Source organism: Castor canadensis, chromosome 3 (assembly GCF_047511655.1).
Source record: "Castor canadensis chromosome 3, mCasCan1.hap1v2, whole genome shotgun sequence".
NCBI lineage: Eukaryota > Metazoa > Chordata > Mammalia > Rodentia > Castoridae > Castor > Castor canadensis.
Window position 1 is genome coordinate 133,742,034 of NC_133388.1, and position 26,774 is coordinate 133,768,807.

At 38.6% G+C, this 26,774-nt stretch overlaps 1 protein-coding gene across 11 annotated transcripts in view; it reads right to left on the reverse strand.

The window, feature by feature from the left end:
* Positions 1-26,774, reverse strand: part of Ncoa2 (nuclear receptor coactivator 2) — a 259,865-nt gene that overhangs the window by 5,060 nt on the left and 228,031 nt on the right. For 8 of the 11 annotated variants that reach the window (XM_074068683.1, XM_074068685.1, XM_074068678.1 and 5 more), the window contains 11 exons: positions 26,459-26,669; positions 24,150-24,356; positions 21,789-22,004; positions 19,342-19,471; positions 16,166-16,346; positions 13,178-13,456; positions 12,900-12,977; positions 11,212-11,446; positions 9,440-9,617; positions 8,646-8,844; positions 6,137-6,226 (listed from right to left, as the gene is read on the reverse strand). In XM_074068683.1, coding sequence (XP_073924784.1) covers positions 6,137-6,226; positions 8,646-8,844; positions 9,440-9,617; positions 11,212-11,446; positions 12,900-12,977; positions 13,178-13,456; positions 16,166-16,346; positions 19,342-19,471; positions 21,789-22,004; positions 24,150-24,356; positions 26,459-26,669 — 2,004 coding nt within the window. The remainder of the gene's footprint in view (positions 1-6,136; positions 6,227-8,645; positions 8,845-9,439; positions 9,618-11,211; positions 11,447-12,899; positions 12,978-13,177; positions 13,457-16,165; positions 16,347-19,341; positions 19,472-21,788; positions 22,005-24,149; positions 24,357-26,458; positions 26,670-26,774) is intronic. The other 3 variants (XM_074068686.1, XM_074068687.1, XM_074068688.1) reach the window with 3 other exon arrangements.

Sequence of the window (26,774 nt, forward strand, 5' to 3'; positions counted from 1 at the left end):
ATACACTTTATAGCATAAAGCTGAGTATGTACTTACTCATAGCCTGTGCCACTTACATGACTACATGTGAAAATACTCCATGGTGCTAATTAAAATATTTACACCCCCTCCCAATTTTCCAGTTACTCCAGAAAAAATTCTATGGAGAAGTATTTGTATCCTATTACATTTATGAGGCTTAAAAACATCAAGGCAGTATTCTTTCTCATGGATTAACATCAATGAACAGTTAGTAGCCAGAATCAGTTTGTGAAGAAAGGGCGGGTACCACTTTCTGGAGTCACACTTGAGTGAGTGGGGGATCCCGGCCACACCACGTTAGCAGTAGGGAGTCATTTAACCTTTTCAGGGTTGTTGTGAGGATTAAACAAAATAATGCATGTACAGAGGTTTAAATAGGTCCTGGGATGTATCTTTACCATCACCGTCGCCACCCAGCAACAAAAAGAAGTTCCTTATTAGTGATCGATTTTTATAACACTATTAATAAATGATTACAATTATACCACCTTTATATAAGAGCCATGCTGCTGAGCAGTAAATGCAGTCTGTTTAAATATAAGTAAAATATAAAGGAATACTATGGCAAATCCTTATAAAAGGAAGAATCCTTTGGTTAAGTAAAATAACTGTCTTTCTCTGGTTTTTTGATAAAGTTACAGTTGCATATACTAGCTTTGCTTAAAGGAAGGTACAATCATAATCTCCATTTCGAGACAAATGGAACAGAGAGCCAATTAATAACGGATCAGTGGATCACAGTGTATCAGTGTATCAACAAATATAACTAGATTGCCATTTAAAACTCTGGAAAAAGTTCTTCGATTCATAACAGCAGCACAGCATATCACAGAAACATGGAGAATGATGACTGAGTCCCTATCCAGGCACATGCGTGCAGTATGGTAGCAAATGCAAAGAAACTTCTACTCAGTTCTCACAGATGAGAGGGGATTGATGGCACATGTTCTCCGAAAGAAACAAGACTGATGGCAGACTAGTCTTTGTCCTTAACAAAGTGCAGATGGATGAGCCAAGCTTAAGAAGGGCACTGTAAAACCAGAGGAACAGGGAGGGGCAGAAGTGGGCTGGGTTAGATGACCACAGAGAGAATAGCATCCTATCTTCTTACCCATGTGGGGCTTCGTGGGTACCCATGAGGCACCTGGAAGTGGCTCCAGCCCTCCTTACTGGCTGCTTTCTTCCAAGTTGGATTGGTCTTGGCCACCAGTCTTCATTCTAAGTTCCACCATCTCCTAGCTATCTGATGTTCTGAGATACAGTCTCCTCAGCTGAAAATGCTGAGGACCCTGAAATATCTGTGCAGTGCCTGGCCCAGTCTCTGGTATGTTGGAGGCCAAAGAGGCACATTCCCCTTCCTTGCTCTGGAGACCCCTCTCCCTCAGGGCTGAGGACTTTTTAAAATATATAGCCAAGCCTTTATACGTCTGTTCCACAGTATTTGTGACTCTCTCTCTTGCTTTAGGATCTAAGTAAAAGAGAAGGGAAAGGCACCAGAGGAAATAATTTATTCCTTTTGGCCTTCTCCAATGCTGCCTGCATAAAGTCCTTGGAAAAATCTCACAAGAACTAGGGGTTCCCTTTGGGGAAGTAGTCAGTGAGATGCAGGGGTTAAGAATGTACCTTCAGGGGTCAGCCTGCTTGGGTTCACTTCCTGGTGTTGAGAGACCTTGATAAGTCATTATACTCTCAAAGTAGTTCTACCCCAGAGTGTGGTGTGGTTTAAATGAGGTAATCTAAATGCTCAATATGTGTTGGTTGTTCATTGCTCTTGTAATTTTTTTTTTTTGATGGTACAGAGGTCTGAACTTGGTGCCCTAGGCAGTCAACCTACTATGTCAGCCATTTGAGCCATGTCTGTCTCCCACCACTCTCATTTTGCTTTAGGTTATTTTTCAGATAGGATCTTGCTTTTTGCCTGGGATTAGCCCCAGACTGCGATCCTCCTGCCTATGCCTCCTATGTAGCTGTGATCACAGATGTGCACCACCAACCTGGGCTTGTGTGATGAAATGGGGTCTCGCTAACTTTTTGCCTGATCTGGCCCTGAATTGCTATATTCTCAATCTTCACCTCCCGAGTAGCAGGGATTATAGGTATGGACCACCACACTCAACCCATTCCTGTAATTTTTTTCAGAGTCTCTGGAGTTTGAACTCAGGGCCTTGCATTTAGTAGCAGGCACCCTTCCACTTAAGTCATGCCTCCAGCCCCCAATCCTATAATTTTTAAAGAAAGAATATGGAACCATCAAGTGTTCTGCCAAAAGAATAAGACCCTATGTGAAAAACAAAGCAAAAAGGAAAGAAGGGAGGGAGGGGAGGGAAGGGGAAGGGAGAGGAGGGAAGGAAGGTAGGTTGGTTATTCAGAAAAAAAGTAGGAAATAGTGTGCTGCTCCAATCCGAGTGCTGGGTTAGGGAGGGGAAGCTGAAGCAGCAAGCACAAGGTAAGCCAGGCAGCCCTGATGACAACAGACTGGAAGTTCTAGCCATAGGATAAGCCCACAGTTCTCCAAAGTCCTAAATCCAGTGGGATGATTTGGTATGACAGTGACTCTTCCTGCAAGGCAGATTAGCACTGCAGAAGAAAAACTTTTGGTCACTCCTGATATCTTAGAGTGGTATAGCCAGGTGCCATCTTGAGAGTGCAGCCTATTATTTGAGACTAAGCTACTCAAGAGTCCTGAAAACAAGAAACAATAAACAAGGAATAACCTTAAGTCATGGAGCCTGAGGAACTATGGCCAAGAGAAGCAGTCTGGAGTGGGGTGGGTGGGGCAAGGTTGGACTACACCCACCAAGAAGTTTAAGAAGCAGGGAGCTTGGGCTATGGAAGGTGGGATGGTCAGTGGCTTTGTCCTCTATGATGAAGAGTAAGACTTATCACCTGTGGACTACTGTGGAGGCTGAGTGCTCTGAGTCAATGACTGGTAGCCTGGTTGGCCTTAGGAGCTTCAGTAAGTGGGAACCTGCCTGACCCACAGCCTACAAAGCTCATTGGAGCCAATAGCAGCTTCTGGAATGCAAAGAGGGGAAGGTTCTAAAATGAATATAACCCTAAAGCTAACCCTTGACTACGCCCACCCAGCCCACACACAGTAACATCTTGTACAGTAGGAACTATAAGAGACTTAAGTTTTGAGTTACCCCTACCCCTCAACCTGGCAGATTCCAGTATTAGAGAATCCAGAAAAAAACTTCTCTAATTCTGTCACTTTAAAAAACTTTTTCTTTTTTTACTATATTGTTAGTATTGATTTTACTAAAAAAACTTTTTCTCTTCTTACCTTAAATTTTACTTATGTACTTTTAATTTTATGAGATTTAAAAAAAACCTCTTGTTTTCTTGTCTTCTTCACATTCTTCTCCTTTTCTCTTCTTTGCTTCCTTTTCACTGGCCCTTCCTTTATTTCATTATTATTAATTTTACATTAATTTTTAACTTCATAGTTTATTTTACATTATTTTTGCCATTTTCTTTTGACAGTGCAGTATTTGGCTTGAATTCATTTTAAACTGGTTGTATATTTCTGTATTTGTTTTGGTGTTGTTACAGCAAAGTTGTTGTTCTCTTCTGAGAGGTACTGGGGATTGAGCCCTCAAAAGAAGACTAAGAAGACTCCCAAATAAAACCAGAAGAGATATCTCAATAAATACATAAATCACAACTTAGAAACACAAAAAATATTGAAAGGCAAGGCAACAAGACTCCTCCAGAAGTTCAAAACTCTCTAATAACTGAATCAAAAATTGAATTATTACATTCAGATAACAATAAAGAATAAAAAGGCAATTATGAGCATAACATCCAAGACTTCTGGGACAGAATTAAGGAGACCAAACCTATGAAATGTGTGGTATAGAAGAGCAAAATGAGATAATACACTAAAGGCACAGAAAACAATAAAATTACAGAAGAAAATTCTCCAAATCTAAGGAAACAAATGGATAACCATGTATAGGAAGCATTTAGAACCCCAAGTGGACATAGCCAGAAAGAATCTTTCCATATCAGTTGCCAGCTGATCATCTGACAGGGGTCAATATTCTGAATATATAATGAACTCAAAAAATTAAACACCAAAAGCCAAATAATCTAGCCAATGGAGAAATGAGTAAGTAAACTGGACAGTTCTCAAAAGAAGAAGTACAAATGGCCAATACATGGAAAAAGTGTTCAGCATCCTTACCAATCATGTAACTGCAAATCAAAACTACCCTGAGATTCCATCTCATCTCAGTCAAAATGGTTATCATCAAGATAACAAACAAGAAATGCTGGCCAGGATGTGGAGCAAGGGGAGGTGTATAAGGAACCTTTATATACTATTAGTGGGAATATAAATTAGTCTTACCACTATGAAGATCAGTATGGAGGTACTTTTAAAAAGCTAAAAATAGAACTACCAGATGATCCAGCTATAGCACTCCTAGGTAACTCCAAGGAAACTAAATCAGCCTACAGTAGAGATGCCTGCACATACATGCTTATTGCAGTGCGAATCACAATAGCTAAGTTACAGAATCAGCCTAAGTGCCCATAAACAGATTAATGGATAAAGAAAATGTTTGTCATCTAGATACACACACAGTGGTGTTGTATTGAGTCATGCAGAAGAATGAAATTATGTTATTTGTAGGAAAATGCCATGGAACTGGAGATCATCATGTTAGGTGAAATAAGACAGACTCAGTCAAGTATCACATGTTTTCTCATATTTATAATCTAGATTTTTAATATAAGATATGAAAGTAGAAAAGGAACTGTTTGGGAAGAGTAAGGAGACTAGTGAGAGGGGAGAGTGTGGACAATATAGGGGAGTAAGGGGCTAATATGGTTAGAGTATATTATATACGTGTATGAAAATTTCATCATGAAACTTATTGTTTTGTACAATTAATATATGCTAATAAAAAGTTTAAACAAGAGAAGCGACATGGCAAAATTAACACATTAAAGTGTGAATCAAATTTACAGTATTTCTTTCTAAATATGAATGTTAATAGTATAACAAACCATCCAACACTGGATGTGTGGCTCAAGTGGTACAGCCCTTGCCTAAGCCTTGAGTTCAAACTCTAATATCACCAAAAAGCAAAACAGAAAACAAACAAACAATAAAACCCCACCTTTTTTTTCAGCCAGGCACTGGTGGCTCACATCTGTAATCCTAGCTACTTAGGAGACTGAGATTTGAGGACAGAGGCTAGCCTGGGCAAACAGTTTGTGAGAGCCCATCTCCAGAATAACCAGAGCAAAATGGACAGGAGGTGTGGCTCAAGTGGTAGAGCACCTGCTTTGTAAGTGCAAAGCCCTGAGTAAACCCAGTTTCACCAAAACAAACAAAGTAAAAAACAAACAAACAAAACAAAACAAAACCAAAAAATAAAAACCCCAAACCATCAAGATCTACATTTTTGAGGAAATTTAAGAACAACCCAACATCTTCTCAAATGGGCTAAAAGAGAATAATCTACTGCTGAGAGTTATAACCCATCCCTAATGTAGGCTGTGCAGACCCATTTGTCTGTATGCCAAGCTGCTCAAAGAGCCTTCCCTGTAATGAATCTCTGCCAGCACACGTCAGGTGGGTGCGAAGTATTCATTAACCTATGAGTTCAAGATCTGGTCTGACATGGTAATATCACTTCTCTTAGAGTAAGTGTTTAAAATAATAATAAGGAAATAATATAAGCAATGCATAAGATTATTGCCTAAACACAATGAAATAAAAACACTTAAGACTTGATTATGGAGAACAAACAAAAGTTAGTTTATCTTCATCCTCCTAAAAATCTGATATTATTCAGAAAAAGCAAGAGTAAATAAAAATTTTCCCTAATATGATTAATTCTTGCTATTTTATTTTGCTATAATATTGTTACAGTGCAAAATTAAGGTTTTCAAGTCATATACCACCATCAGCTCAATTAAAATGAGCTTAAAGAAATAATCATTCACACAAAAAAGCATTGTATGCCAAATAACAAGTATTTTACAACTATCTTTAATCTGCTGGTTGATAATAAATCTATGTTGATTTTGGTCTATAAAACATTCCTGTTCCCTTCACTGCCATATTCACATATTCACATACTCCTTTGCAGTTTCCTACCCGTGATGCATCTCCCTCCTGCTTAATCATATCCATTCCAGGCAGCTGGTTTGGGAAAAGGTTGCCTCCTCTCAGAGCAGGATCATTAACCTGAGGGCAGTAAGACATGACAGTGGGATAGCCAAAAGTGTACTGGAAAAACCAAAACCCAAACCAAACCTGACCATCAACCTCCCTCCTCTTTGTTTTTCAGAAGTATACTACTGGGGAAAAGAAACTACATAAAAACGGCTTCATTCTCTATACCTGTTCTCCCATGTATATATTTTGGAGACAATATACAAAGACATGAAAATAAATACTTAACAATAGTTGCTTTCAAAATTAAATGTTATTTGAATTCAATATAGAAATCAAATTCAACAGAGATGACAATGGTAGAGGCGTTTTCATACCATAACCAGTTCATTTTTTTTGGCTGGTTAAAATTAGATCAATGGCTCACATTTGGGACTGTGAAGTCACCTGAGATGCTCCTGATATCTTTGCTATTTAGGCAAATTGTTAATTAGCAAAAGCAAGTACGAAAACAGTGCTAGATTTTGTGAACTGTGACCAAGCAAATTACTCATTAGTATTTGTATATTTCTTCTACAAATTACAAAGTAAGTATACAAATGCTAATAGAGAATGATTTTGTCTGAAGACACACCACAGTTGTGGTTTTTTCAGCTTCCAAATTAACTCTGATATTCAGAAGGTTTAAGTCCATGCAAAAGCTTCAAATTATGACGATTATTAGAATAAGTTGATTTTTCTCTGAGTAGACAGACTACGACTATGCTTCACTGAAGAGTACCCAGTGGGCCCTACTTTGTACACATTCCTAAGAAAGCAAATCAGGAATCACCAGTGGCTTATTTCTGTAGGAAATTCAGTATCTGCCCTACAATTTCTTAATTGAAAAGAAAAGTTTATGTTTTAAATTTATGTCTGTTTGACTTACCTAAATGCTATCAACTCAAAAACAGACATACAAGTTATTATAAGCACACAGCCTTATAGTAGAGGGTTTTAAATTTTCTCATGTACCACCTTACATATTTATTAACCATCATTATACAGAATAAAAACAATGAAGCATTGTAACATTTAGTAAATTTTCACAAAAATTGTGGTTCACTTATAGAATTAAATAGACTATTCAAACTTGTCTTTCTCCATTCTCAAAGTCATGCTCTAATTAAAATTCATGGGGCCACAACAACTCATTTGCTTACATCATTTAAATTTTTCTATGTCTCCATTTTTCCATATCTGAGTCCTAGCCACATTTTTACTTCAAACTAAGTACTCAAGACTAGTAGTATAAAGATCATCATTTTGGCCCTTTAAAATAAGTTGCTCTGTAAGTAACACGCTAAAATTATTAACCTCTATGTCTGGACCAGTCAGATCTTTGAATTCTAGGCTGGCTACTTAACTATCTCAAATGCTTTAAGTCTCTCTGCTACCTAGTGAAGCTGGTGTGTACTTAGGGAGAGTAGAGTAACTTCAGTGTTATTCAACACAAACTAAAATTATTTTTAAAAAAACATGGTACCAACATTCCAGTGATTAAAAGGAATAGTTTTGTTTTGTTTTTCGGTGCTGGAGACTGAACCCGCTGCCTTGTATACGGTAGGCAAGCATTTTACCCCTTAGGTCCATCCTCAGCTGCAAAAGGAATAGTTTTTGGATTGTCTGTGCTAGTCTCCCTACATAAGTGAAGAATATCATTTCACGTTAACCAAGGGGTAGGTAGTTTGGCTCTTGCTTTCTATCAGGTTTTACATTTAAGGAAAAGTCATTTCTCAAACCACAAACCCCAAATAAAACCATGTAGAAAACATAACTCACCACTCCATTTTTAGAGATTTGTTTAGATACTGCTAAATTCCTCAAATAAAAGAAAAATGTGAAGGATTTGAAAGTTAAGAAATGTTTACAAAATTTCTTTTGCAGTCAGGAATCCTTATCCTTTTTTTTTTTTTTGCGGTCCTGGGGTTTGAACTCAGGGCCTACACCTTGAGCAGCTCCACCAGCCCTTTTTTGTGAAGATTTTTTTCCAGATAGGGTCTTGTGAACTATTATACCCCAGCTGGCTTCGAATGGAGATCCTACTGATCTCGGCTTCCTGAGTAGCTATGATGACAGGAGTGAGCCACCAGTGCCTGGCACAACAATTTTCACACAGGAGAAAATAAGGTAAAAAACACTTCAAAACAGAAGCGGAAGTTGAGAGCAGATGCTAGGAACTTGGGAAAGTTCAGTTAAGGCAGAAATAGATTAAAAAACAAACAGGTGTGCAGGTGTACATGTGTAATCTCAGCTATTTGGGAGGAATACGGAGGAAAACTGCAGGCTGAGCTGAGGCTGGCCCCCAGGGAAAAACTTGAGACCCTACCAGAAAAATCCCTAAAACAAAAAAAGCAGGTGTGTGGGCTCAAGTGGTAGAGCACCTGCCCAGCAAGCAGGGGCTGGGGGGAATAGACAAAAAGCTATGGTCAGAAGATACCCCAGTGCCCACCTGCTCGGGACCCATGGAGGACAGCCCTGATGTAGGCACGGAGGTCACTGAGGTCATGCTGATCTGTCCTGTCATCTGGTTCATGTTACTCATACCACCCGTGTTGGTTGCCATGGATACATTGATATTCATATTGTTATTGTACATGCTGGTGTTCGCTTGTTGTCCAAAGTGTGGTGGGGATTGTTGTGAAAACATGCTAGAACACAAATGGAAAGATGAAATAAAATGTTAGAGTCTGATGGCAAACAGAGGAGGCAGTTTTGAATACTTCCTTCCTAGGCATTTACCTTATAGACTAAATCTAACCTGCATGAAACCAGGGCGGGCCCCCAGCAGGTGGTGGGGTATGAGGCTTACAGAAGTAGCCACAGTGCTCCAGAAAGCTGCAGGGGTGGCCAAGCTCTCTCTTACCCATATATCACCGTGACGGGCCACAGATATCCCCACTGTCCCAGCCGCATCAGAGGGGCTTTCTGCTTGTTCTTATTGTTTTGACAAGGGATGGCTCTGTGCCACTACCTTCCAAGCAGTTCGATGGTAAACTGGTGTGATGGTACTTCTATCTCCCACATTTTAAGAAAATTCCAAATGGAGAGGCATTTTGCTAAGCTTTTGCAAATTTCTGGTACTTCTGCCCTAGGAATAGTAAACTGGCTTAATATCTGTTCACTTGATTTGACCTTGCTTGAGCAAATATACGTATTTTTAAATACAGATAAAGAGACAGGTAGTCTACAGAGAATTTCTTTGGTGCTCATTTATATTAGAATGACTCAGAAACATGGTGTTACCTGTTTCCACCCATGTTCCCTTGTGCCCATCCATTCATGTCTGAGGGGGCCTGATAGGCAGGGTTGGGCTGAGACTGCTGCATCATAGGGCTCTGGGTATGTGCCATTCGGGGTGACATGAGAGGACTCTGGGGAGTTGTAGCCCCAGTAAAGCCGGGATCAGGTTGCTGACTTATTCCTTAAAAAAAAAAACAAAACAAAATGGAAATCCAGACCTTGTTAATTTCAGTATAGAGACTTGGAGGGGAAAAAAGAAAACATTCCAAATTAAGTACACATAGAAACTTACTTTCATATACGTGATCATGTGTTGATTAATTACAGACATTTAAAAAAGATTTTGAGCTGAAATAAAAATGCATAAAGAAAAAAAATCTCTGTACTTTGATTCTCTATAATAGTTAGGGGGTTCCTAGGAACCATATTAACCATTATTTAGCAAGTATGAGGCCCTGAGTTCCAACCCCAGTCTTAAAAATTTTAAGTATCACTATAATTGTATTGTTTACGTTTAAATTGGATTAAACTTCAATATATACCAATACATGGATAATTTTTCATTAAATTAAAATCTAAGTCATTCCATGATAAGATGGATATATTTAAAAAATAAGTAATTATATTCATGTTTGGCTTTTTTTAATCTTTAAAAAAGACTTTGTGGTACTTTAGTGCTATCCAAGATTAGCAAATACCAAAAACCTCAACATATGTTTCTTACTCAGTTTCAAAGCAAATGGAATTTACATTAAACAGAAAGAAAGAACTTTTAGCACTTTTCTAAATCATCAAAAAAGGAAACACAGTGAAGGAAATGGTAAAGAAAGAAGGTAACATCTTAAGAGAATTTCAGGGATGGCATTAAGTACGTTTTTGCTTAAGACTTGTAAAACATGCATATTTAGTTAATATTTAAACTAGCTACAAAAGAAAGGTTTAAAACCGTACAGGAAAAAAGCTACACATTATCTTTCTTCCTTTAAAGGTTAGGACACTTGAATTTAGGCAACACAAAAACTTCATGGTTATTTACAGATAACTCCAACAAGGATAAGGGAAAGTCATTTTGAATATTAATGTTAGTGTAAGCACTTACATTTATCAATAATTCAACTATTAATCGAACATGACATGCACACAAATATTAATGTTCATGATATTACATGCTTGGTACCTTATCTCTTAAGACTGACATTAAAGAACAAATCAATATGAAGAAACCATAAATAAACTGAATACTTCTCAAGAATTATCTATTCGTTGAAGATTTGGTATAATCCTTAAAGTCTTTATTTTTCAAAAGCTGTAGAATGCATCTAACATTTAAATTTATTTATGTCTCTCAATATTTTGTTATCTTATCCATTGATTTGTTAAGAGTCAGACTCAAAGGCATTCAAATATATATAGAAATATATATGCACTGTGTTCACAGACACTGACAAGAACAGATACACTCATACGTACTCACACACCCAATGGAAAGACACATACACTCTACACATACACACTTACTTCGGTCATTCTTAAAGTAAGACCTGCACTCAGAGAAAAGGAGGTACCTGAACTGAGAGCCTGGAAGGTATTGTGCTGGACTTGGGGACTCCTGACAGGCCCCAACTGTCCTCCCAGGTTTCCTATCATTCCCTGGTTAGTCAGAGTCATCTGGGAGCCATGCAAAGAGCTGTGAGTGAGGAGCTGTGACCCAGGACTGGGGGACACTGGGGAGAAAGGACTGGTGAAAGGTGGTGGTGGGGATGTGAATCCAGTACCGTAGTTTGGAGGAAATGGAAACTGCTGGGTATTTGCCTGGGGAATCCGGGCATTGCTCATGGTTGCTGGTATACCACTAGGAGCCACCATGCTTGGTGTCATATTCAACCCTTGTCCTCTCATCATCAAAGTTCGTTGCTGAACTTGCTGTTGCTGATGCATTTGTCTCTGTCGAAGATGCTGGTTCAGGATTTCCCTCTGTCTCTGGGCCAGCATCTGTGCATTAATCGGTGCCTGAAGTCAAGGGCAATACACAGAGGAAAGCATAGGGGAAGACAGAAGATTAGAAATGATAAGCAAAGGTCTTGTGTAAAGTTATTTGGAAAATAAAATTACATGGAAGGATCTATTGCTGATTAAGCATGGGATCTTCTAATTTCTATAGATATGATGATTCTGGAAAACTGTACTAGCAATTACAGCATTTAAGGAAGACACAGTTAAATAAAGGACTTCAAAAGAACACAGTCCTTTGACTCTTTTTGCTTTGTTTTGTTTTTGGAGACAGGGTCTTGATATGTTGCCCAGGCCAACCTCAAACTTGTAACCCTCTGTTTCCGCCTCTTGAGTGCTGAGGTGTGCACCATTAGGTCTAGAGGACTCTTGATATAAACCCTGAGGATAGCAGTTTTAGAGTCTCTTTCAAGGGACATTCAAATCTAAAGAAACTGTCAAATCACTGTGCCAAAAAGTGACATAGAGCACTTCAGAAAAGACTGAACAGAAGTAGGAAGAAAGGGGCACAGAGAGGAGAGAGGGACATAGAAAGGGGCCAGGACAGAGTAGGAGGAAGGAGAGGAAGAAGGGAAAGGGGCATGGATGAAGGGAAGAGAAACCAGGCTTGCTGTCAGTAAGATATGAGGTTGTTTATATGTCCTAAGGAGACACAGTTGATCCTTGTCATTTGTGACTTGCACATATATAAAGTTGTGTACTCACTAAAATTTACATATAGCCCCTCAATCAGTACTCATGGCACTGTTATGGTCATTCATGGACACAAGAAGAGTGGGAAAAAATTTCAGATGCCCAATGCACACATTTCCAGCTAAGGGTCAGCTTCTTTCAGCTCTCATCCTATAAACAAGAGTCCTTTTGTGGCCTAATTGGTTCCATGGTTTTTCATACAGAACTTTTTTTTTTTTTGGTGATTTTACTATTTAAATGGTCCTCAAGTGTAATGGAGTGCTGTCTAGTGTTCTAAAGTGTAAGAGGCTATGATGTGCTTATTGAAAAAATATAAGCTTAGATAAGCTTTGCTCAGGCCTGAGTAATAGTCAATCAGCCATGAGTTCAATATTAATGAGTCAATTATATGTATATATGAAATGTCTTTGAACAGAAACAAAGTTATGTATTAACTGATTGAGGACAATGTTGTAGCCAGAGTCTTGTAGGATCCTAAGCCTGTGTTTCTCCTGGGAGCAATAGATTAGTACTAATTCAGTGCCAGCAGCAACATTACATAACATGACTTCTGTGAATAACAACACCTGGCAGACCACAGTGTTTAGAAGGAACTAAAACAGTGACAGACTAGACAGGTAACTGGGACAGTGCAGAACCAGAGTGCTGATTTGGATCACATGGCCTACTAAGTTACCTTACTCAGGTTTTATCAGTGAGGAAGAAATGACAAGAGAAGTTAACTGGACAATGAAAGCAGATGGCTGGCCTGCTACCTTACCTGTGTTGGTACTCCAGGCCTCAGAGTCAAGTTCACATTTGAAACATTGCTGATCTGATTCATAAGTGGCTGGCGATTCTAAACACACACACACACACATACACAGGAAACAATACGTTTTTTAAACAGAAAATATTTTACTTCAATTCACCTTTCCCAAATAATTCGCGCCCCCAACCCAGTTCCTGCATGCTGTTAGATTGCAGTGTCACGTCATATTAATCTTCCTGTGCCCCACCCACCCCGTCTAGCTTTGCAGGCCCCAATGAAGAACTTACCTGCTGTGCTTGGAGGCGATGCTGAAGCTGAAGTCTCAGTTGATTTGGCTGGCTCTGCACTAGGCCTGTGGGCCTGAGTCCTGGTCTGGGTTGCATACGGAGTGTGGCATAAGTAGGCCGCTGTCCCATGGTGTGAAAGTTTGGGTCTTGCATGGGAGTGTAGCTACCTTGGGCCATTTGTGCCTGAGATGCATACTGCTGTGGAAAAACAGGGGCTTTCTGCTCCAGCATGATGTTAGAATCCTGACTTGAGAACTGCTCGGGATCTACTGCTTGGCTCTGAAGAGAAAGACCCAAATAGCAGATATCAATTAAGCCACCAAAAACAGCTCAGCAAATATAAGGCTATTTTCCTTCACATAGCTGAGGCTTTCTATACTGTATTTATTACACAAAGTTACCTTTAGCTTGATTTCACTTTTTCTCTAAGTTATGCTTCTTTATTTGAAAGGTCCATTTATACAAGGAAAGAAACAGGGGTTAAGCAGCACTTCCCCAAGGGGAGGGAAGAAATGGGTCATGACTACAGAATGCCACCTACTCACCCATGAATCAAAGAGCCTAGTATGGACATGAGATTCAAATAGCCCCAAGAATACCCCTAATGGTAAAGTTGTTTTTTTGTTTTTTTTTTAGTTTCCTAGACAGGATTTATCTATAGCTCAGGCTGGCTTCAAACTCATGATCCTCCTGCCGTAGCTCCAGAGTGCTAGAATTAAAGCTGTGAACTACCACACCTCGCTATGTTAAGTTTTCTGATGGATCATTCATACCTGCATAAATCATTTGAATTAGACATCTCTGTCTGCCTTGGTACCTAGCTTGGAATCATTAGTGTTGGCGTACTGATCTTATCCTTGTTTTGCAGATAACAAAATAGACTTGGGAGATATGAAGTGAGCTTCAAGAAGCCTCTTTGACAAACTGCCTATTATTTACTTAATTCTCTAAGTCTGCCAGAATTTCTTACGGGCCCATATTTTGCCACCATTTGCTTACTACCTACAATTCTTATTTAATGTATTTGTTACTTCTTTTTTTGGGTGGTACTGCAGTTTGAACTCAGGGTTTTATGTTTGACAGGCAGGTGATCTAATGCTGGAACCATGCCTCCAGAACATTCTTGACTATTATCTATCTGGTCTAGAAAGGGGCAGTATAGATAAATCTACAACTTCCCCAGGGGGAACACCTCAGACCCAGGTGCCTAAGGGTAGAGGGAAAAGTGTACCTGTCTAATTCTTTTTTTTTGCGGTACTGGCATTTTGAACTCAGGGCTTTCTGCTTGCGAGGCAGGTGCTCTACCACTTGAGCCACACCTCCAGCCTTTTATTCTCCTACTTCTACAAGAATTGCTACAAACCTGATGGTATTCAGAAGGGAAAGACTCCAACAGCAATAAAATCTCAACCTTTCTCTAGCCTAGTGCTATCCTAGTCCTGCCTCAAAATAGGCCACCCATGTAGGAGCTACCCTGAATATGAGTCAAATCAGCACTGCTGTGTGGTCAGCCTCTGAGAGCCACAGGCCCACTGTCCTTCCCATGATAATTTTAAGTGTGTGGATGGAGCCTCTGCAGGGGAAGACCATTCACTGTTGCATTAACTCACAACATTAAATATACGCCCATCTTTAACAGAGAAAATCTAAGTAATTTTCCTTTAAGGACAATATACAGCTTGGTGAATACAAATAAAGCACATTTGCATGCTACATTTCCCAGTTGTACCTAATGACACATTTCTGTAATTCAGTTTACTATGACAGCATTATGATGGTTAGTCTGATGAGACAAAGTAAAAATAATACAAATAAATGAAAAAAGAGGACTAAAGAATTAAATGATGTCATGACACTAATTTTGATAAGAAATTATGTTACAAGTCACTCAGCAACTCCAAAGACATTTTAAAATGTCTCTCAGACAAATTCAAGGATAACTTTCTAAAATGTTAAATTCTAACTGATACTAAAGGCAAAGCCAACCAGTCACACAGGAAATGGTAACCCCCAGTCATTTCTTTCCATCATGCTCTTTTCAATATGAGTCAACAAGTCTGAACTCCCACTTATGTCTGCTAAACTGTGGGAATTATGACAAGACTGTTTTTAATGCTTCAGAGAAGTCTCCAATGACTCTGTAATTTTCCTCACAGACCTAGTGACATGTCAGAGGACTAAGATGTAGATTGGACATCGGAATATACTTTATTGCAAAAAGTAAAGAAAGATGACTCATGCTGAGTAAAGAGGAAGACAGTGGAATAATGTGATGGGTTTTTTCTAGGTTACTCTTCCTACAGCAAACCAGGAAGCACTTCACCCAAATAGTGCATGGCCAGATTTAGACATGCTGTGTATTTTGTAAGACTATGTTAGGTTAGTTATATCACTATTCCCAAGTACTCTCAAAACAGAGAATTACTTTTGTAAAGTAACAAGGAAAGCAAAACAAGCTTTTTGTTTAAATATTCCAAAATTATTATGGGATGCACCCACATAAGGGTCAAAATGATTAATAAACTGCAGCCAGCTCAAAACTGATTTCCATTAACGTATGGGCAAAGCATTCCCTTATGTCCACAGGAGTGACAGTAATACCTCAAACTGATGTTCACCCTGGCTTCCCTTCCAGGAGGAAGGGTTTAGGTCACCGGGGAGCAATGGTCATTGTATTTTCTGTTCTCTGCTCCTATGTGCCTCTACCTGTCAGTAAGGGTTGGCATGAGGTGAGCTGGGCTTGAATTTCTGCCCCTGTGCTTAGCAACCCAAAGCATATATAAAGCTCATTCTCCAGCTTTTTTTTTTGTTGTTGGGTATGAATTTATGTGAGAAAAACAGGAGAGGAAGAGAAAGAAAACAGGGCCAACCTGCTGGGAGGTACATGGTATCCTACAGAACACACTACAGGTTAGCTGCAAACAAAGGAAAAGAGCCTCTTTGGTGCCCCTGAGAGTTAAGTGGCTCCTGGCTGCCCTCTGTGCCTACCTGGCTGACCAGCTCTGGTATTCCTAAGGCTCTATCAATCTCCTCGAGGCCGTCAAAGTTCCGCAAGGCTAGGTAGAGCTGGTCCAGGAGCGCTCCCTCATCACTTGGAGACTCGGCCGCAGGGTGTGGACACAGCAAGTCATCCGGAGAGCTGCCAAAGGGCTGCCTGCAAACAGATAAACTTCATCTTGGGCTAATGGAAAAGCTAGTTGACTTTCAGGGTTTCTGCAATAAATTCCCACACCAGTTAAACAGAGAACAAAACGGCAATCTAAAAAAAAGACACTTAAAACCATGCTTTATTCAGTGCCTACTATAGGCCAGACAGAAATCTAGGCACCTTAGGTATGGTTTTTGTTTCTACTGTCTCCATTTTAGCTGGCACAGCTGAGACTTTAGCTTAGCCAGGTGCAAGCTTCTGCTGGAGATCCTAAGAGCAGTGCTGTATTGCTGGGATTCAGGCAGGGATCCATCTGAGTCCAGGGCCCACCTGCCCACCCACTCCCACAAATCTGCACTGACCCTTCAGCAAGTCTGTACACTGAAGGAACAATGCTTTTCTGAATGTCAGCCAGAAGCACTGGTTGACTTCATAGTCTTTTTCTACTGTCCACGAAGAGACTTTCATCAGTGTGAAAGCTCTGCTAGTTTCTTGAACTCAGCTGCAGCTAGATTAAACTTGCATGGGCTGCCAAGAAATTTCCTAGTCATGCGTAAGTAGGACTTATTAAAGCCCTCAAGCAATTAGCCTTTCTGAGTTAGGTACCGAAGACAAGTTGATCACAAACATCACATTTTAAATGTTATTACATAATGTAGTAAGTGATAATACCATAATATTAAATTCCAATTTTTATTGTATGTTAAAAAAAAAACCTCCTAGCTGGGCATGGCAGTGCACACCTTAATCCTAGCACTCAAGAGGTGGAAGCAGAAGGTTCAAAGCTACCCTGGGCTACACAGTGACTTCCAGGCCAACTGGAACAAAGAAATGCAAAGCTCTTATAATTTGAATCAATTGATAAATTAAGAAGCTTTTTAAAAGAGCTCTGAGTTACTTTAACACTAAATGGAAATGATATTTGTTTTTATCAAAAGTCTTTTTATATACTACATAATAGTTTAGAGAAAATAAAACTTTACGGATAAGCAAACTCAATGGTTTTTTTGGTGGTGCTGGGATTTGAATTCAGGACCTTGCGTTTGCTAGGCAGGTGCTCTACCACTTGAGCCACTCTGCCAGCCCAGCAAACTCATTCTTAAACAAGTGGGAAACTGTTTGTTTAATCCAGTTCAATACATTGTATTTTTTGAGGCAATCTAATATGCTACTTTGACCTAGTGTGGTAAAATGCTGAAGTACTGAACAATGAAACCAACAATCTTAAACAGTGATTGAGGAGTACATCAATACACTATCCATGTTCTCCACCTAGCTCTTGCTACTTGTAAGAGAAAATCACCCATTTAAGTGTCCCCTTGGTGTGTACCTTACCTGCTGTCCTCAGCCCCACACTGTGGCTCTCAGTAGGACAGCTTGGCCAGCACTGAAGTTTCTAGACTTTCCCTCCTGTTTCACTTCCAAAGTTCACACTCCTCAATTAATCTCAATTAACTAACGTTAAACAGGATCATGGGCTGGCAGAGCACCTGCCTAGCTAGTATGATGCCCTGAGTTCAAATTCTAGTACTACCCCCCGCTTACACACACACACACACACACACATCTCCAAAACAAAAAACATGACAGAACATTCCTCTCCTGTTATCCTTTGGCAATGGGAGAAGAGAGAGGATGCAGAGAAGTGGCAATGACAGAGAAAACACCCAACTGTGTGTCATGGATGGAAAGTGAGCAGAATGTGAGTGAAGACCAGCCATGCTGGGATCTTGTTCCAAATGCAGAATTCTGGCCAGGCATGGTGGCACATGCCTGTGGTCCCAGCTACTTAGGAGGTGGAGGTAGGAAGATTGAGGTTCAAAGCCAGCCTGGTAGTTAGTGTGAGATCCTGTCTGAAAAAATAACCTAAAGCAAAAAAGATGAGGCATGATTCAAGTGGTAGAGTGCTTATCTAGTAAACATGAAGCCCTGAGTTCAAATCCCAGTACTGACTAACCAACCAACAAAAAAATCTCTATCAATACACAGAAAAATAAAATACAACACACACCAAATAGAAAATACTTAACTCCATGCCTAGACACTCTGTAGTGAAACTACAATGCAGCATAGACAATTTCAAAAGCAATTAGAAGCTGGGCATGTGGCATAGATCAGGAGGATCTCCAGTTGGAGGCTGGCCCTGGCAAAAAGATAAGCTGGGGTGGGTGTGCACCTGTTATCCCACCTACACAGGAGGCACAGTTAGGAGGATAGCAGTCCAAGGCTGGTCCAGACAAAAGCATGAGGCACTATATGAAAAAACAAATAAAGCAAAAAAGGGCTGGGGAGTGTGGCCTAAGTGACTGTCAAATAGTTAGAAAAGATTATCTACAAAGAAACAAATTTGCTTAGAAAATCAGAACAAAACTCAACCAAATTTGACCATATACCACCTTCCCCATCCAAAAATATTTTCAACAGCTTAATGAGAAAATAAGAATTTTTCAGAGTTTGGTATTTAACATCCTCCATAAATCTATAACTAATCTATTCTCCTGGCCAAACATTCTGATACTGTTTTGTGTTTTATTGTGGTAAAATATACATAACATAAAATGAGACCATTTCCTGTTACTCTAACATACTGTGTTGCTTCTATGACCTCCAAGATGCTGCTTTGCTAACTGCACAGGCCCTATCATCTGTGCCTTTAAAATCTTACGTTCTCTTCAAGATTCTGAAACTGTCCCCCATCACCCCAGTGGATGAGCTCTTGAAACATGGGTCTTTCTCTTATGGCAATTTATACTACAAGCTACTTCCTATCATAGTTATTCAGCATACGCATCTTATTTTCCAATTTAACTACAGCTTGCCTAAAGGCACATCTAGATCTTGTTGGTTTTTGCATTCTCCCTTTCATTCCCTGCCCAGTATATGATTTGGTCTGAATAAATGAAAACTGGTCAGGCATCAACTATTCAGAAGGAATTCACTCCAAGTATAGGTCTGAAACAACTTACGCCAACTCTTAAGCACTGTTCTGTCAGCTCTCCCACTGCTCCGGACTCACCTGTTCTGGCTGGCAAATGATGCCTGATCGATAGGCAGGATGCTCTCAGGCCATGGGGCAGTCTGATTTGGAGGAGCTTGTTGTTGGCTATACTGAGGTCCCCCCATGTTCATCTCTAACTCAGATGGAGCTAAAATGGAAGGAGAAAAGAAAAACAAACAAAACAATCCAAACTTTACATCTTGTAGTCAAGTCAAGGAAGTATGTAATTTTGCTGTGCAATATAATGGGAAATATCTGGTTTATAGAAAATGGAAAAGATATAAACACTAACAATTATCTAGGTGAAAATAAGATAAAATTCTGATTTAAAATAAAATAAAGGCAGTAAGTACCAAGTTAATAGCATCCATTTTGGGGAATGTCTAGATAAACAGTAATAGGATCTTCTATACGCTTTAAAAACTTTTATTCCTGTGTGTTATATCATATTGATATTTACTATATTGGAAATTGAAACTGGGAAACAGAAAAATGTATAATTCATTTGAAAAAGTCATAAAATAAGTCAATGATATGTTAATATAATCAAAATTATAAAATGAAAAATGTAAAAAAAAAAAACCAAATCCCTTTTACTGTCATTATTTTACATTTTTGTTAATTGCCTAGATGTCTGGATTACAGAAGAGAGAAGAACCTCCTACCTGCTTTCACAGTTCATCAGCTGTGGTATCACACAGTGTGTAACTTCTAAAAAACTCCACTGGACACTTGTGGGATGATGAAAGTGAAGAAGGCACATGGTATTTATGTATTATGATGAACCACTTTGGACCTTGCAGAGTCCCATCCTTTTAAGAGGTACTGGTCTAGACCATTTGTGCCTAAACTATTGTTCTTTTACCAGAGTTAAGGACAGAGGAGAAGTGGGCCAGACAACTCAAGAGATGCTCCTTCTCAGAGTTTAGTGGTTCTTTTTAGGGACTTTAAAGATAAATGATGATATGAGGGATTTTTTTCTATTTTTCTGAGACAGGTCTATGTAGCCAAGGTTGGCATTGAACTCACGGTCCTCCTGTGTCAGCCTCCTGAGGGCTGGGATCACCAGAGTGTACCACTACTCTTGGCTGGTATAAGTTTTTAAATTATATTATTATCATCATGTGTAGACCTCCCTTCCATTACAGCAACTTTCTGTTGAGGTTATGATTTTTTTTGAGTTTACTACATTAGAGAAATTCAGTTACACAATAAAGCATTTACAGCTCTATCTCAAGCTCAAAAGCCAGATGCCCTTAAATAAAGATAGAATAAATTAATTTTCTGGATATAAAGGACTTCTTATTATGACTTTTAATGAGCATTTAAAAAATTTTCCAGTTTAATTTTACATAGGAATCTGGGTTTTTTTTGCATGTTTTATGTAACCTTCAATTGATGCAAATTTAAGTTTGGAAACCACCCATTAATTTAAGTATACTCCATGTAAATGTCACCTCTCAGAAACAATAAGCCAAAATGCATTGAGCAGTTAAGTAACTAGGTAAGAAAACTAATGTCAAAGTTAGGATGAGAATTCTGTTATTTTTGTCAAAACAATCTTGGCATTTTTCTGTGAGTGATTTAGCTCTTATGTACTGTGCAATATCTAAGTATATGAAAATGACTTGAACACTGATATATATGAACTATGCTAATGTACAAGAGGAAGATTAATATGCCAGTGATTAAGAAAATAATTTCAAGTAGGAGTAAAACAGACCATTAATTTTAATGTAGGAATTTTATTGAGATCATTCATATACCACTCAATTCATATGTTTAAAGTGTATTAGCCAATGGGTTTTAGTATATTCAGAAATGTTCAACTATCATTATAATCAATTTTGGAGTATTTTTCCAAAATTGGAATTTCTTTCCCCAACCGTATTCTTGTCATCATATCTGTAGCCTTAGGCAGCAGCACTCTATCTTGTTTCTATGCATTTGTCTAGGCTGGACATTTCATATAAATGGTGTTATGGGATATATCAGACTATTAATTTTAATAACATGTAAACTGTCTCCAAATAGAATTCCAGTGATCCTCACATTTTGTGTGATATTCTAGGGGATCCTGTACCTTCAGTGAGGAACTGGAAGTCTGATTAACAGCCTAGGGTGGTGGCCCTGGCACCCTCATTTTAAGTTCCTGAGAGGATTCTGTTGATCATGCAGAGTTAGAAACCATGACTATACTAGATACATATCGTGTGACAGCCCAATTCACTTCTCCCCACAGTTAAAATTAGGTGATTTAATGAAAATAAAAGACCACAAAGGTAGTTGCTTCTCTTACATAATTGGAAAATGTGAAAATCTATGATTCTCCATAGCAAAATCCTTGTGATAGCTTCACAAGGCGGATTACCTATTCTGCAATCCCAAAGCAAGTCTTGAAAGTACTGATACTCCACTCTAAGAAAACATAAACACTGAAAGCGAAGTGCACTGGACTACCTTACCTATATTCATGACCTGAGACTGAAGCATCTGCCTTTGGCCAGGCTGGCTGCTGGGCCTCATGGGGATGCTGGCCGTTGGGTTCCGAATCATACCTCCTTGAATTGGCCGGTTCATGGCACTGGTGGTAGCAGCACAAGTGACTCTCACAGCTGGACTTTGCGGTGCCCATTCCCCAGCTGGCATGGTGGGCCGAGAAGCATTACTACCAATCATTCCTGCATGCAAGCCAAAGGAAGCTGAGAGCCGCAGTCACTGTAAACATAGTTAGCGCCTACAAACCAGGTGATCTTGCTCTACCAGACAGTCACTCTGTAATCCAGTTAGCCCAACAGCTAACACCCTCACTGGGCCAGACTTGGGTCCTCAGCTAAGAGATAAAGAGTGACAATTACTACAAAGTTTTCACAACACAGGCCTACCACTCTTTATAGTTCAGAAAAGCTGTTAAAATTGTTCCCATATATACTTAGAAACAGGTGCTGTGGCAAGTGGATAACCCCAACTTCCTTCCTCAGGAAGTGAATCACATTAGCTGATACTCACGTCAGTGCTTTACTTTCCAAAAGGGAGGTGAGGCTAAGAGGACAAGGTAAACCTGATAATCAATACATCCCAGAAAGACTACACAAGACTTCTAAATCCTTGTATTCCTTTCAGAGGATAAGAATTTGGTAAACTTCAAAATTTGCTTAGGGAAGCCTCACACTAATGGGGAAATTAAAGGACAGTCCTGATATTTACTATGGTTTTTCATAGCCAAGACAAAGCTGCTCATACTCATTCAGTATTCTTGTACTGCTGCATTCCTGATTGTACAGATTTAGAATGGGCCAGTACATATTGGTGAAAATCCTCTTAAACTTGAAGTTTTAACAGTTATTTGACCACATAGTAAGGGCACAATACTGCCAAGCAGGATCCTGGCCTGGCCCCTGGCCAAACATTAGCTAAGACTTGACATTCTGAAGGGAAAACCTACAAATGACAACCCTTTATTTTGAAATGCTTAATGCTGGGTATTTAAAGGGTTTGCTTTCAAATAATTGCTTGCTGTCATTTACTTTAATTGTGATAAACAACTAAAAACTGGGTATGTTTAAAACAAGGAGAGAAAATGTATCATGGGTGTTTCTTCACTTGTGAAACAGAAATGTGCTGAAGAGGATAAAGGGTGAGGATAATTAGATTTTTTAAAGTTGGAACAGTGTTAATACATATTTAAAAATCACTTTAAGATTAGATTTGTACTATACAATACATTACGGGCGAGAAGGCACTTTATTTTCCCCAAAAACCTACTATCTAAATAGTATAACAAGATTATAGAAAGACTAGAAAGTATAAGAGAAAATCATTTTAGTTCAACAATATTAGTGTAATGATAAGTGAGGTAGTTCTTTTAGTTTGTCCATTTGTTCGTTTTGGAAGCAGAATGAGGGTATCATATGATCGTTACAGACTGGATATCAGTGATTTCTAGGCTGGCCAGATTTCAATATAGGCATGTCCCCAATTTTGAGATTTATGTAACTCAAAGCTTCTTGTATTTTGTTAATAGGGAGCCACCTTTAATAAATCATGGACTCCTTTTTCTTAAAGGATTTTAAATAAATCAGTGTTTCATTTAATCTTAAAAATAATGTGACTATGGCATTATTTTATGAATAATTAATGAATATATAAGTTAACGAAGTAGTCAGTGCCTGGCATATATGATAGGCAATCAATATATATGGATCAGATCTGAAAGTTATTATTAGACCAGGCAGACCACTCGTAAAAGTTCTTTACTTTTGTTTTAGACAGGGTTTCACTCTGATGCCCAGGCTGGTCTTGAACTCATGGCTTGAGTGATCCTCCCACCTTAACCTCCTGAGTAGCTGGAAATACAGGCAAGTGCCACTAAGTCTGGCTGAAGATCCTTATTAATATTCTCCTAAATGAGAATTGGATAACTTAGAAGTATGAAAGACTGGTTGAATTTTAAACTTTCATTCTGAAAATCTCAAATTGCTAATAAGAAATTTTAGGGGTATCAGCAGATTAGCACTGGAAGCTAGCAAATCACCAATTTATTTTATACATACCCAACAATGTTCAGAATAGTAAGTGGGATAGAAGTGAAATAAACCAAGGCGAGAGAATTAATGTTCAGAGACCTTGTCAAAGTAACAATCAGAATAGAATAAAATGGTTGCCAATATGCCGCTCTCACACTGAGAATTTGTAGATTTTTTTTTTACTTTCACATGTTAATTTCTAGGAAGTTCACTGGCAAAATACTACTAGTTTGATGTGGATGAATACATCATTAAGCCAAATAACCCACCGATAAAGTAACAGTGCATTTGAACCCTTACCTGTGCTACCGTTCCCTAAGTTTCCTTGGTTTCCTATCATCCCTTGGTTACCCATCATTCCTGGCTGAGGTATCACTGAGTAGGGACTACTGTTTCTGATTGGTGGGAAAGGTCCAGAACCAGTTGGACTTTGCAATGTGATGTCAAGTGGTAAATTCTGGTTTGGCAATAACCTGCCCAGTTGCCCTGGTCGTGGGTTATTAAAAGCTAAGGAGAAAACAAATAAAATTGAAGGTTAATATAGGATAATGGAAGAGTATTACAGTAATATTGTTGAGGGAAAATGTCATCTGTAAAATAACAAAAGTTATGCATATCAGGGACCAACTACCTACACAAAAGACAAATTCATAGACAAAAAATATATACAACACCAAAATGTTGACATTTGATCTAATTGAGTCTCTAATGCTTAATGCTCTTGCAAAGAGGAAAAGAAAAAAAGCACATGTGTAATATTTAACATGTATTTTCTCCCCAACAGTAATTTTTTATATTGAATTGTATTTGATAGTAAACAATTTTTTTTGTGTTGTTGTTCAAACATAGGAGTAGTGCTTTTTTTTTTTTTCTTTAAAAGATGGAGTCTAGTTATCGAAATAAGGTCCCAAACTTTAGACCCTTCTGTCTTAGCATCCTGGGTTAGAGTACCATTTCTTAACTTGATTTTAGAATTAAATTAAAAGTAAACAGTCTCATTGGAAGTTAAAATATTTCAGTATAAACTGTGTTCTCTGAAGCAGTATTAAATTGAAGGTTATTATTTTAAGTAGAGTTTCTTTAATTGGACACATTTAGATAGGAAATGATTTTTATGGTCAGTTCAAAAGAATTTATTGTGATATTAAAATACTAAGATATCACAAATTATAATTTATAGAGCTAATTTATTAGACAATAGCAAGTACTTTATTTTTTCTGGATTATATAAGCACACTTTGAAACAGCAGTTAAAAAGAAAGAGTAACTTCTTAAAAATCCATAGAAGTAAATATTTAGAAAAATTGAGGCTGGAAATGGAAATTATGTACACACTTTATCATGACCTCCTCAGGTTAGTTATCTGGCTACCATTCAATAAGCTGAATCCCATTAGGAGCTACAGATAGAGGAGGAGCCATGTGTCCCCATCCAGGCCTTCCTTATCTTCCCTGGTTAATGAGTAGGAACTATCTTGTGTGTTTCTTACCCACTTCTCAATTCTTTGACTTTGTGATCTTACCATTCTGCACTTAATTTTCCATTCTCCAAGAAGGTAGGTTTGAGAGATAAATCAAAACTCTTTTTCCTTTTCCCTTTTCAGAATGATCAGAAATCACTTAAGAAACGATCTGATAATTATAGATATTCTATGATTAGGCTGATGGCTGTTAGTTTGATTTGATAATAAATGCTATGCGTTGAGTCCAACTATTTGAACAAAGACTCATTCTGCTCTCTGACACCTAAGAGGTCATCTATTTAAATTATGGCCCTGCTACAGAAAAAGTATTTTTCCCATTCAGAACTATTGCACAACATAAGGTATTATTAAGTACAATCTAAGTGTACACAGTGAATAGAGTTTACCCTTAACTTACAAAAATTTAAAATAAAAGATAAAAATGTATTTTATAAATAGCACAACAAATTAAACTTAAAATACACTTAGAAAACACATTAAAGTTCTATGTGAAAGAGATTTACATGAGTATTCTTAAGACGTAAGACAAGGTATTCTGAATGTGTGTAGCCTTTTCAGGTATAACAAATGTTTTGAGGAGAGTATTTCTTTTTTCTTTCACTTTTCTTTTTGAGATAGGGTCTCACTTTATAGCCCAGGCTGGACTTGAACTTAAAATTCTACTGCCTCAGCCTTCCTAGTGCTTGGATTGTAGACACATACAACCATGCGGGGTCCATAATCTTTCTTAATGTATGTTTTTCCTAAAAAAATCAGCATAATTCTCTAATTTTCTACATTTTAAGTATTCAGTTGTCTATTAAAACACTTGGAACCTATTTTAAATCCCACATCTGAAGACAGTAACTGAAATGGAGGGCAACATGACAATCAATGAGGAACTTTATCCTGGCGGGTCAGTCTTGCCGCATGCATGCCGTGGACCATTATCCACAGGAGACAGTGAGGGAGCCGTGTGCACCAGAATCCATTTTGAACAGTTTCTGAAAGACCAGGACAGTAGATGGTGCTATTTGGTCACAAAACCCTTAAGTGACTAAGCTGTTTGTATCTTATGTTAATAATTTGTTTTTAATAGTGATTATATGGGAATTGCTTGAAAAACTCAACAATATCTCATACTCACTGCTCTGTGAAATTCGCAATGCTGTTTTCTGGGCTCCAACAGGTGTAACAGGGCTGTTTTCAGCCGTGAGTTGCATGAGGTCATTGATGATGGCTTGCTTGTCAACTGATCCAGCAGGAGCGCCTGGCCTCGTGTCTGGGAAAAGCTGTGGTAATTGACTATTTTGCAAATCATCCAAAATCTCCTCCAAGTTGTCCAGCTCACTGCCAGGCTGCAGTCAATAAACAGAAGAGTTCATCTAGGCCCATTCCAAGAGCAGGCTCCCCAAGCCCATTTGCAATTATAGACCTAACTGTGGTAAGGCTCCATGACCAAA